The sequence below is a fragment of the Myxocyprinus asiaticus genome, chromosome 1, assembly GCF_019703515.2.
Source record: "Myxocyprinus asiaticus isolate MX2 ecotype Aquarium Trade chromosome 1, UBuf_Myxa_2, whole genome shotgun sequence".
Lineage (NCBI taxonomy): Eukaryota > Metazoa > Chordata > Actinopteri > Cypriniformes > Catostomidae > Myxocyprinus > Myxocyprinus asiaticus.
This window is the reverse complement of record NC_059344.1, coordinates 16885273-16898625: the sequence shown is the minus strand read 5'-3', so window position 1 is coordinate 16898625 and position 13353 is coordinate 16885273. Positions and strand designations below refer to the sequence as shown.

The 13353-nt window shown below is 36.9% G+C and overlaps 1 protein-coding gene across 1 annotated transcript in view; it reads left to right on the top strand.

Moving 5' to 3' along the window:
• Positions 1-13353, top strand: part of LOC127450161 (dedicator of cytokinesis protein 11-like) — a 121170-nt gene that overhangs the window by 83834 nt on the left and 23983 nt on the right. Inside the window, exons 36-42 of the mRNA XM_051714052.1 lie at positions 2845-2959; positions 5347-5413; positions 6675-6722; positions 6932-7074; positions 9097-9212; positions 9357-9494; positions 9599-9781. Of these exons, the coding sequence (XP_051570012.1) occupies positions 2845-2959; positions 5347-5413; positions 6675-6722; positions 6932-7074; positions 9097-9212; positions 9357-9494; positions 9599-9781 (810 nt within the window). The remainder of the gene's footprint in view (positions 1-2844; positions 2960-5346; positions 5414-6674; positions 6723-6931; positions 7075-9096; positions 9213-9356; positions 9495-9598; positions 9782-13353) is intronic.

Below are 13353 nucleotides of genomic sequence, written 5' to 3'. Positions count from 1 at the left end.
AGAGCTCTCGCGGCCAAAGCTACAGAGGTTAGTTCACTCTCCGTCTCTGTAGTGGATGTCACCCGATCCTTCCGACGGGTGAATATCCGCAAAGCCGCGGGTCCAGATGGCATTCCGGGCCGCGTCATCAGAGTGTGTGCGAACCAACTGGCTGGTGTTTTTATGGACATTTTCAACCTTTCCCTCTCTTTGTCTGTGGTCCCCACATGCTTTAAAACATCCATCATTGTGCCTGTTCCAAAGCAATCCAAAATCACTTGTTTAAATGACTGGCGTCCTGTTGCTCTGACCCCCATCATCAGCAAATGTTTTGAGACACTAATCAGAGATTACATCTGCTCTGTGCTGCCTCCATCACTGGACCCATTACAGTTGCTTACCGCAACAACCACTCCACTGATGATGCCATTGCATCTACAATACACACCTTTCTCTCCCACCTGGAAAAAAAGAGCACTTATGTGAGAATGTTGTTTGTAGACTACAACTCAGCATTCAGCACCATAGTGCCCTCCAAGCTTGATGAGAAACTCCGGACTCTTGGCTTAAACAGCTCACTGTGCAGATGGATCCTGGACTTCCTGTCAAGCAGACACCAGGTGGTTAGAATGGGCAGCAACATCTCCTCGTCACTGACCCTCAACACTGGAGCCCCGCAGGGCTGTGTTCTCAGCCCACTCCTGTATTCCCTGTACACACATGACTGTGTGGCAACACACAGCTCCAATGCCATCATTAAGTTTGTTGATGATACGACAGTGGTAGGTCTGATAACTGACAATGATGAAACAGCCTACAGAGAGGAGGTGCACACTCTGACACACTGGTGTCAGGAGTACAACCTCTCCCTCAATGTCAGTAAGACAAAGGAGCTTGTGGTGGACTTCAGGAGAAGAGATGGAGAACACAGCCCCATCACCATCAATGGAGCACCAGTGGAGAGAGTCAGCAGCTTCAAGTTCCTGGGTGTCCACATCACTGAGGAATTCACATGGTCCGTCCACACTGAGGCCATCGTGAAAAAGGCTCATCAGTGCCTCTTCTTCCTGAGACGGCTGAGGTAGTTTGGAATGAACCGCCACATCCTCACACGGTTCTACACCTGCACTGTAGAGAGCATCCTGACTGGCTGCATCTCCGCCTGGTACGGCAATAGCACTGCCCACAACCGCAAAGCCCTGCAAAGGGTGGTGCGAACTGCCAGACACATCAGTGAGCTTTCCTCCCTCCAGGACATATATACCAGGCGGTGTGTGAAAAAAGCTCGGAGGATCATCAGAGACTCCAGCCACCCAAGCCATGGGCTGCTCTCACTGCTACCATCAGGCAGACGGTATCGCAGCATCAGGACCCGCACCAGCCGACTACATGACAGCTTCTTCCCCCAAGCAATCAGACTTTTGAACTCTTGATCTCTCACGATCAAAATACATCAGCACTGCACTTATTACTCTTATATCTCACACCGGACTCTCATAATTATATTTTCTCTTAACAACACACTGGCAACTTTCTATCAACCGACAGCCTGTATGTCAGTACAGTACAATACAACCTACTGTACATTTTATATATACTATATATATACTATTTTTATTGTATAATGTGTATTCTATATTGTGTGTATTGTGTAATGTACATTGTATGTTATTATTTGTATATTGTGTTATGTGTAATTATGTGTATATTAGATTTTAAATTGTGTTGTGTAAATTTGATAAAGTTTATTGTAAATTGGTATGTGTCTCATCACTGTCACGACTACTGTGTTGCTCGGAACTGCACCCAAGAATTTCACATACTATTGCACTTGTGTATATGGTTGTGTGACAATAAAAGTTATTTGATTTTTGATTTGTTTAATCTTACAGCATACCGCTGATATATGTTCGGTAAATCTTAGTGTTTTCGGAAGAGAAGGGGAGGGTTGTTATGCTACTAGCCAGCCAGGTGAAGATGGAGCGGTCTACCTCAGCATTTAACCACTGGATCTATACAGATAATTTCATTTTTAAGGAGACACGGGGCAAAAACATCACAATGTGAACTCTGCCTTCCACAAGTTAATATCCAACTAACTGCGAAGGATTCTACTTCAAATCTAAAGAAGCATTTGGAGGTATGTTTGCAAGTTTTTTTTTTAACTTTCGCAAATCTAACCAACTGAAACACATTTTTTCAAATATTATTTGAATTATCACTCTCTGTGTAATATAACCATGTGTCACAATGTCTTTGGAAGGGATTTGTCCATTAAAGGCATCAAAATGTACTTCAAATACACGTAATTTCGTATTCAATTGGATAAGCACCGTAAAGTTACTTTTAGTTTCTTAAATTGCTTTTGTAGTCTGCTTCAATAATGTTTATGAATGCACTTTTGGTGTCGTGATAGCTTAGAGACATTTTTGTGATGCCGATTCACAAATATAACTGGCTTGATCTCTAATCACATGTGGATGGCGTTTGTAAAATGGTGAAACTGCATGACCACATTTGTGTTATCTTGCCTCTTTCAGCAGCACAGGGGAAAACATGAAAATATGAAATCTTCCTTCATATTTTTACATTTGCAATCATTTATCTGAGTTTGTGGACATAAGCACCACTCAAACGATTAAGCATGCAGAATTCGGTTGGAAGTAATCCACAAGTAATCAGATTAGATTACACCAAAATGTAATCTTCAATATTATGTTACTGATTGCATTTTTTTGTCATGTAATTTGTAATCAATACCCGATTGCAATTCACAAATAATCCACCCAGCACTGACTATAGGTGTCCATAATTCACATCACATGACACCATGCATCATTTTGTCATGTGTACATGTCTGCTTAGTTACACAGGCGTGGTTCCAAAATCGGCACTTTGCCTGCCATTGGCCATCTGGGACAGTATGAGATCAGAGGGCTGCTTCTGTGTTACCTGCATATTATAAGAACTTTATCAGATGGTAAGCACACTGTAATGACTCAGGCCCAGATGGAATCTGCATTTTCTGCACTGATTTATATTATGGAACTGAGAGTACAGTCTAACTGGGCAAGGGACAGGGGATGTGTTGAAGTTTATGATTGATGGGTGTTCCAATTTCTTTTAAAATCTGTGGAGCTTTCTGATGAGTTGTACACATGTGCGCCGTCTCTTACTTTACTAGCAACCACCTAGCAATGCCATAGCATCACCAAACAGTGTTACATTTTATAGATTAGTCATAGTTCAGTCTTTTTCATAATTTATTTTAGTCAGTTTTACTCGGACTAAAATGGCATATAATTTATATAACATATTTTAGTTGTTTGCAAAATGACAAAAACATGTCAAAATGTAATATACCAAACTTTAATTAAATATTAAAACATTTCGATTTATTTAATATGTATCAAAGATAAAGAAAACATTGTGAAAACATTCCTTTTGTGAAAACCTGAGCTTCTGAAATAATAGCATATAATAAACTTACTGAAGTATCAGTTACTTTTTAGAAGTTACTGTATTGTGAATTGTTCATGCTTTAGTGACTATTTTCTATACAGTTTAGAATATTGCGTTTTGTGTTGCACGTTTTTACGGAAACAGCATATTCACAACACTTGTTAAGCATTCTGATAGCGCTTCAAGTTCACCTGTTGATTCACTTCATTGATTAAATAAAAGAAAAAACCTTCGTCAACAAACATTTGGGTCACAAATTTGGTTGATGAGATTAACACTGTACCCAGAACACCTCAGCAACCACAAAGTAATGCCCAAGCAAACCACTAACACACCCTAGCATAGTGGTTGCAGGTTTTGCATGTTCAAGCACCACTCAAATTGTCTTCTGATAGTTTATTATAATTTATCAGACCAGTTATGAGATATAGAAAGTAAAAATGAAATTAGGAAAAAATACGAAATAATTAATCTCTTTACTAATTAGTAGGGCTGTCAATCGATTACATTTTTAATTTAATTAATGACATTATATGCCAATTAATTAAAATAATTGCATGTGTCTATATATATATATATATATATATATATATATATATATATATATAAGGCCCTCTGATAACAATAATTGAATATATAATGATTAAATAATAAAAATAGTTATATTCAAATATATATAAATAATAATATACAGTATATTATAAATAATTCAGATAATTAAAATGAATTATATTATTGTGGCAGAAGAGGAAAGTATAAATTTTGTTAATGAATATAAGCCTATCACTGACCGGCAGTCCACAGCAATCCATTTTGCGATTGAATTCGTCAATCTTTCCAAGACAGATTTATTATAAGGGCTTTTCTAAGGACGCGTCAATGTAAATATGCGTCAGACTCTTTTGGAGCATCTCACTTTGGTAGCGTTGCATCATAAACACCTTATTTTTAGGTCTCTGTGCCAAGTTAAACGTAGTTTGCAACTCGTGAAAAACACGTCTCGACATCCCTGCATTCGAATTTGCACTCCATCTAGCTGTTTAAATGCTATTTTGTCCATACAGGTGCGCGTTGCCTTTACAGCTGGAGTTTCGCTTACTGCCCCCTGCTGAAAACAGGTGGTACTTAAAACTTGAATTTGCTCGAATGATAGGAATATTGCTTATTACAGTCAGAGGACATGATTAATTGCATTCATATTTGGAACATGTTATTTTTTTATATAATTAACCACACTGAGTTATAACATTAAATCGACAGCCCTACCAATTAATAAAGAGTTTAAATAATACTTTAAGATTACTTTAAGGTTATCAGCTCTACTTAGAACACTTTTTTATATTTTTGAAGACTGCACCGAATCTGCACACTTTTTCTAGAAAAAGTAGAAAAAAGTATGTAGATTCTGTATGGGGCAGCCTATGTAGAACTTCATAACCTTCTGTGCTTTAAAAACAAACACACAGGGTGGTGTCAGACAAGTAATACGCCTAAAATGTGCAAGAGTTTTCTCATCAGTGTAAAAAAAAGCTTGAGTTAAACAACTTGGTGCCTGCTCCTGGATCCAGGTTTTTACAAAGACATTGAAAACTTGGAAATGTAAAAACACCCTAATTTATGCAAATGTTAATGAGATTATGCCTTAAATGTCACAATGATTCACAGGTTTAAAAAAGTCTTTTCAAGCACCCCTCAGGTTCACATACCCCTAGGAATCACTGGTGAAAAATATTTAATTGGCTAGATATTGCTCTTTGTTCATTCTGTTGTATTTAGTGTAAAACTTGCCATTAGTAGTTAGAGCATCATTGAAACTCAGTTCTTCTTCAGAATGTCACTGTGAACAGGAAAAGCTGAGCTATGTTGCATTAATGCTTATATTTCTGTCTTAATGTCTTCCTGTAGACACATTGATGGCCTACTGGTCAAAAATCAATCCACAAGACATCATGAACTTCCTCAGTCTGCTAGAGTAAGTGACTCAATGATCTTGGTTGACCTGTGTTGAATGTGTCTGCACTATTAGCTGTGTTGTGTCATGTACTATGTACAAAAAGACAATGGAGAAAAATACAGTATATCACAATAGTGTGTATACAAGTGAAAGAATATTAAACTGACCATAAATGGGTCTCTCATACCCCAAACAGAACACAAGGGTTAAAACATAAAACACATAAACATGACCGTTTATTTTAATCCAGAGCTAGTCTTAGGATAGAAACAAACTCTACACAAGCATGCAAATGCAAATGCTTGGCCAATGCATTGTAAGGATGAAGTCCCGTTTTACATGCATAGTGTGCATTCTTGCATTACTGTTGCAGGAGCATACCCCAGTTCAACGGGACTATAAATTTACCTTCAAATGTCTGTGCCGTTAAGCCGGATCTGTAATTATTTAGCTAGCTAGGTGTAAACATGTCCAACAAGATTCTTTTCAAACTGTTTCTTTGTTATGAACGTGGTTGACGCCAACAAGGAAACTCATCATTAAAGAAGAAAATGTATGGCAATGCCCATTACAACACCTCTTGCAGCAACTCTGAGAATGCAAAATGTGCTTGCGTTGTTTCATGAATTGCGACCACAATGCAGTTTACATTTTGGACCAAAAAAATGCTGAAATAAAGCTTGCGTAGCTAGGAGCATTTGCGATAACGTAGTTATGTGGAATAAGTGTTGGGCCTTTCCAGTCTTAAAAAATGATTGAAAGAATAGATGTTTGGAGAATTGCTCCCGGAAAGTACAACCTCAATTCCGAAAAAGTTGGGACGCAGCTGATGACCTGCATATTGTATAAATGGGGAAGGTTCTGCTTGCTAATCTTGACAAACTTGTGTCTTCAGTGCCCAAACGCTTAAGTGTTATTAGAAGAAATGGTGATGTTGCACAGTGGGAAACACACGACTGTCCCAACTGTTTTGGAGCGTGTTGCAATCATCTGATTTAAAATGAGTGCATATTTTCAGAAAAACAATTAAATTCACAAGGTAAAACACCAAATAATGTGTTGTTGTAGTGCATTCAGTATAGTACAGGGTGAATATAATTTACAAATTACTCCTATGTTTTTTTGTTTAGTGTTTTCCATACTGTCCCAACTTTTTAGGAATTGGGATTTTACATTATAACCTTTGCAAGCAATAATTCTGTTCATTTATGTTAATTTTCCCTTGTGTGTACATGGTTTTCTATCAAATAATAAACACATTTTCTGTCTTTATTTGTAGGATCTGTATAATCCAGTTACGCTATGTGGGTAGACGAAACCTCAGCCGGTATGCTTGATAGGGACTCAACAATATCATGTTTCTCATTTGAGATTTAACTACCATATTTACATTAACCACAACTGTGACATGCCACAATTTATAATCATGTCATCAAAGGCAAATCTTTACCATTCATTACCCCTGTGTTATAAAATAAGCAGTGGTATCAAGATTAGCAGTACGTTTCTGTTTCTGTGTGTGTTGTTATGGTTTAGAAACCAGGAGCCCTGGGTGTCAAAACTCTTCCCTTCAGACAGAAAGTCTCAGACCATGCCAGTGCTGCGTTGTCGAGGAAGCCTCATGCAGGCAAAGCTGCAGCAGTTCAGCACTATGGACACCTCACTTACCCTGAATATGGGTAATTCCTGTCCTCATGTTATTTTAAATTCTTTATTCTGTGATAAATTCCATCACACTATAGAATATAAATGTCATGCTTTCCTGCTGCCATACGTAGCAGTGTAACAAAATGTAATGAAACTTTACAAAAAGAGATTTTCAGGCTTTCCTGCTGCTAAACTGTGTATAATGTAACTCAACAAAATATAATGAAACTTTATGAAACATAAAATGTAACAAAACAAAATGTTTTCGCTTTCCTGCTGCTTTACATAACAAGGCTTAACAAACAATTAAGTAACAAAACAATTACAACGTAAAGTAACAACATGACAAAACAAAATGTAGCGAAATGTAACAAAAAAAAATTTTTAGACTTTCCTGCTGCTGTACATAATGAAACAAAGCAAACAAAATTAGTAAAAAAATGTAACAAAGCAAAAGTAACGTACCAATATACACTTACTCATTCTTTATTATAATTTTTTTTCACATTTTAGAATAATAGTCATCAAAACTATGGAATAACATCAATGGAACTATGGGAATTATGTTGTGACTAAACAAAATCCAAAACAAATTTTCAGACTTTCCCCCTTCTGTACGTAATGTAACTTAAAAAATAATGTAACGAAACAAAAAATAACGTAACAATTTATTGTAACAATTTAACACAACTTAGCGAAATGTAAAGAAACAAGATTTTCAGACTTTCCCCTTCTATACAGTACATAATGAAACTAAACAATTATATAATGAAACAAAATGTAAAGTAACAATATAATGAAACTTAGCGAAATGTAGCAAAACAAAATTATCAGACTTTCCCCCTTCTATACTTAATAAAACTTAACAGAAAATAATGTAACGAAACAAAACGTAAGGTAACAAAATAACACAACTTAGCGAAATGTACCAAATCAATATTTTCAGGTTTTTCTGCTGCTATACATAACGAAAATTAGCAAAAAAATGATTCAACCAAACAAAAAGTAACGTAACAATGTAACACAAAATAGCGAAATGTTAAGAAACAAAAATGTCAGACTTTCCCGTTTCTATACAAAAAATAAGGTAACGAAACAAAACGTAATGTAACAATGTAATAAAACTTACCAAAATGAAACAAAACTCAGTTTTCAGACTTTCCTGCTGCTATACATAATGAAACTTAACAAAAAATAATGTAATGAAACAAGAAGTAACACAACAAATTCTTGTAACAATGTGACATAACATACTGTAACATAACATATTACATATCATAACATACACTATGTTGACAAAAGTTTGTGGACACCATATGTGCTTGATGGACATTTAATTTCAAAACTTTTTTATTTTCTTTGGACCTTGATTTGTGTACAGGGGCGTTGTTATGCTGGAATAGAAAAGGGATCTCCCCTAACTGTTGCCACAAAATTTGAAGCATACATTGCCCTAGAATGCCATTGAATGGAGTAGCATTATGCTTTCTCTTCAGTTGAGTTAATGGAGCAACCAAAATCGTTAATTAGAAGGGGATGTCCACATACTTATGGCCATATAGTGTGACATTGCTATAAATGCTCCCAAATAATTTAATAAAAAAGACACATTTTCGACCACTTGGGTCTTCGTCGGGCAGTGTAAAAATCCATTTACTGCCTGGCGAAGACCCAAGTTGTCGAAACATTGCATTTTCTATTAAATTACATGGGAGCATTTATAGCAGTGTCCCGTTCTGGATGTTCGCATACTACTTCTATTCATATAGTGTGGCATGACATGACATAACATATCATACAGTTACATAACTTATACAGTAACATCACATAACCTGGAAACATCACTCTTAATTACATTATCATTGGTCTCAGATGATCATCATAACCATAGTTATATTCACTCAGATACTAAATGACAAAATGCTCAGCTGCCAGACTTGATTCACTTTGACTATCTTATATCTTGCATCTTGTAAATTTTTCCTTCAGTAAATTGCAAGATAATCCACAATTGTTTGATTAACACTGGTTAATAGTGGAATCCTGTATTTCAGCTGGTGGCCCCACAGAAGCGGAGAGCAACCATCAGGCCTTGCTTGAGGGTAATATCTCGACAGAAGCTTGCCTTACAGTACTGGACGTCCTGTCACTCTTCACACAGAGCTTTAAGGTAATCGCCAGTCCAATATTTGGGATAATAGGGGATCAATTACTGTTAGATTCGTTATAATGAAGTTCACAACAAGTTGGACTACTGCTGGTTGGATAAATGGGTTCTTCCATTAACTAATTGTGTGAAAATGGATCTTAACAGAATCAACTGCTGGACAGTGATGGTCACAATGCTCTGATGCAGAAGGTCTTTGACACATACCTCACCTTACTGAAAGTCGGACAGTCAGAAACAGCAATCAAACACATCTTTGCCTCTCTGCGAGCCTTCGTCATCAAGGTGATTACAAAACGTCTAAAGAATGACCACAGATCTTAATTGGCTTTTTTCTTAATGAACCAACTTCAATCATTTATGTGTTTGTATGTCAATATATGTTTTAGTTCCAGGTGCCTCTCTTTAAAGGCCGTGTAACGCTGTGTGGTTCGCTGTGTTATGAGGTCTTGAAGTGCTGTATGTCTAAACTAAGTGTCCTACGTGGAGAGGCATCTGCCCTACTGTACCTGCTCATGAGGAGCAATTTTGAGTACACCAAGAGGAAAAGCTTCCTGCGCATGCACTTACAGGTACATGATTAAGGGTTGGAATCGTAAGGAATTTTAGGATTCTGTTTCTGATTCCGGTTCCTCTGCAGTTCTTACAGTAGATTCTTTTAGTGATTTTGAGGAAACAGTGATACTAATGCTGTGTTCACATTGTGTCGGAATTACTGTAATTACAAAGAAGGCTACTCGGAGATTCTACTCCGAGCTGTTTACATCCTGGGACCATGGAAGTTATTAGTTTCTATGGCAACACTCATAACGCCAAAACGGCTTTGTTGTTGATAATAGCAAAATATTTACCATTATATTAATTCATTAATTAACCTCTATATGTTCTAGCAAAATTTTTAAGAACAAAGAAATTGCTTCAGATAACAATGGCATAATAAACAGAGATACGTATGTGTTCACTTTAACTGTTGAGCCGCTGCCATATTGGTTCTTTTTATATGACATCATGACTGTCAAGTTGAAGCTTTCGTAGGATTACGAGTTTACAATTTGTAAGTTCTACAAAGACGTGAATGCTTTTTACAAGTCGAAATCTTGCAATTACGGTAATTCCGACATGATATGAACGCATCATTACTGTATATTGTATATATTATTTCGGTTTTCCATCTACATCTGCGAAAGAAAACAGACATTCCAGTACCATTAACGGTTAATTAAAAAAAGGAACCTTAATTCCCAGCTGTATATACTGTATAATGACTATACTATTCCACGTCGTCGCAGTTTTCAGGCATTTATACAAATGCCTCCAACTGAAGAGGGACCTATCTTTCCCCTCGCTAGTCTGGTCCTGTTTTCTTTGATTGTTCATTTTCCAAGTACGATACGACTGGGGATGTGCAAATCTACACATTTTCATAATCGCCTAATTGGTTGGTTGTTTGAACGACTAATCGACTAGTCTGTGTTGAGGCTAAGAATGTAGGCTATAATTAGGCTCCGTTATGTTTACGTGACCCTGATCAGACATGTTATAGAGGGGTATACGGACGCTAAGCGCATGTACATGATAACTAACGGATATTCAACAAACATACAGGCTAAATAAATATAACATATCACTGCACAAAACTATCAATGTAATACAGGTAAGAAATAACAAAGGTTCCAATATAGAGTGGCACAAACCACTTATGCACATCCTAAATGGAGAATGATGCGCTTCAAAGTAACCTGAGTGCTTCAGGGCGATCCTCTCTGTGCATTATTCTATTGTAGTTCAGACATCAAGCAGTTTAAACCGTATTTACTGCAACTATTTATTCAAGCAGTGTCAGACAGAATCGGCAAAAGACTGTAATCTCTCCAAAGCACCTCGCAAATATGGGAAAATTACTTACAGCAGAGGATTTAACGTCCGACAGTGATCGTCTTACTGTATTGTTGATGCAACGCTTTGATGGCTGAAACGGCAGCGGTGCATAAATGGACTAAACTTAAAGCATTTAAGAGAAAAAACTTCTTGCAGAAGGATTTACTCTGCTGACTTTTATTCACTTTTAAGCACAGCAAGCTATGACCACGTAAAAACACTCTCCAAGAAGTAGCATCTCTCAGTTAGTTTGAGAATTGCATCTCCCATTGAAACCACCACCACTAAAAATATTAATGTAAGCAGTCAACCCCACAAAGCGACTAATCAGTTGTTGGACGACTAGTCGATTAGTCGACCACCATGGCAAATCCTTAAATATGACAAGTCTGTTCTTACTGGCCCACTTGTTATTTGTATTATACTTGAGAATAACTGGCTGCCCTTCTTGTCTCTCTACAAATCTGCATGAAATCAGATCTCTTAAGTATCCTGTCTTTGTAATAAGCACATGTTTTGGCCCATTATTCCTTGACTGTAGGGTTTTCTGCTTGCACAGTCTTGCACAAGAGTTTACTGTAAAGAGGCCATCGGCACGTTTGCATGAGACTTGTGATTACTCACCGTGGAGTTGTGTAGCCAAGATGGGAGGACTGCTGTTGCCTAATTGTTAAAGATCTGGCCTGATATCAGAAGTGTTGCAGGTTCGGACCTTGTGATTCAAAAGACAGACATGTTCAAAAACCTCTGACACAAGACCCAGTCTAAAAGTCTTTTTAGGCCAAGTCTAAGTCAATTCTCAAATCCTTTTTGGTAAAAAATGTATAATTTCTATTGGGATTTCCTCGAAAAAGTGAGCAAAGGACCACACATTTTCACTGGCAAAAGCAACAGAGAGCTCGCTTGTATCTAAATAGAGTCAAAATATGTATCTTTGTAGACGTAAAGGCTTGTGTTGTTCTAATTTGAAGCTTAAGTCAAGTCTCGAGTGAGTTTTTCCTCAGACTCGAGTTTCCATCTCTGCCATAAGATCCTTTTGTACAAACAATGGTGGATCTGTTTTATACAGTACATTTGACACACACGCACACTGATGAGTCAGAGACCAAATGTAACTTTACACACGTTCAATGTGTTGCCCAAACGCAAAACAGCAGCAGTCAGCAGTCATGTTGTGCTGTTCCTAAATGATCTAGCAATAATCAGCAGGTGGTATGTATGAAAATAGACTTCAAAGCACTGTTAGGGTTCAAGCAAAGTTAAGCTCTCCTGACAACACCAGTGGCACACTGTTAATTACCACAGAAAATAATTTTGACTCAGTTGTAAAAACAAACAGATATCATGTTTACAGTCTATGCACTTACAATGGAAACCTATGGGGAAAGGCATTCTATTGTATTTTTGTTTATGCACTTATATTAATTTTTCAATACAAAAATGTCAGTTGAATGAGCTGCAATGCCTTGCCCCTTAGACTTCTAGGCAATAATAGCTATAAGAGACAAATCAGCTATTAGAGACAAGTCAAAATTATGCTTGTTGCATGCATAATACAGCATATTATTAGAGCTGAACTTGTGTTGAACCTGTTATATTCCTTGAAACGACGCCTGACATTCTGCATTTGGCTCTCAGATACTATCAATTCTGTTATCAACATAGGCCTGTCATATGCATTTTATACTTTAGCAACATTTGTCAACAATCAAATGGGAGTTTGCAGCTTGAATGGCTAAAAGAAATGCTAGTACTCTCAAATCCCAGAGTTTAGTAGGAATAAGGTCAGCATTGATGTTGAGCAACTGGGAAAATTTGGAATAACCTAGTTAGAAAGTCTACAGTATAATTAGAGAATTTCCTTCATATGTAGCAAAGCGGACATGATAACTAAAATATATCCATATGAATCGAATTGTAATTGAATCGGATCAACATCTTGTGAATCGGAATCAAATTTGAAATCTGTATCAATACCCATCCCTATATATTATATTATGTTATGTTAAATTTAATAAAATTTAAATGTGGGATCTGTATGGATTTAAATGTGTATGTGCGTGTTTCTGATTATTCTAGTTTCTTAAAGGGATAGTTCTCCCAAAAATAAAAATTCTCTCACCATTTACTCACTCTCATGCCATCCCAGATGTGTATGACTTTTTTCTGCAGAACACAAACATAGATTTTTAGAAGAATATTTTAGCTCTGTTGGTCCATACAATGCAAGTGAATGGTGACCAGAACTCAGAAGGTTAAAAAAGGA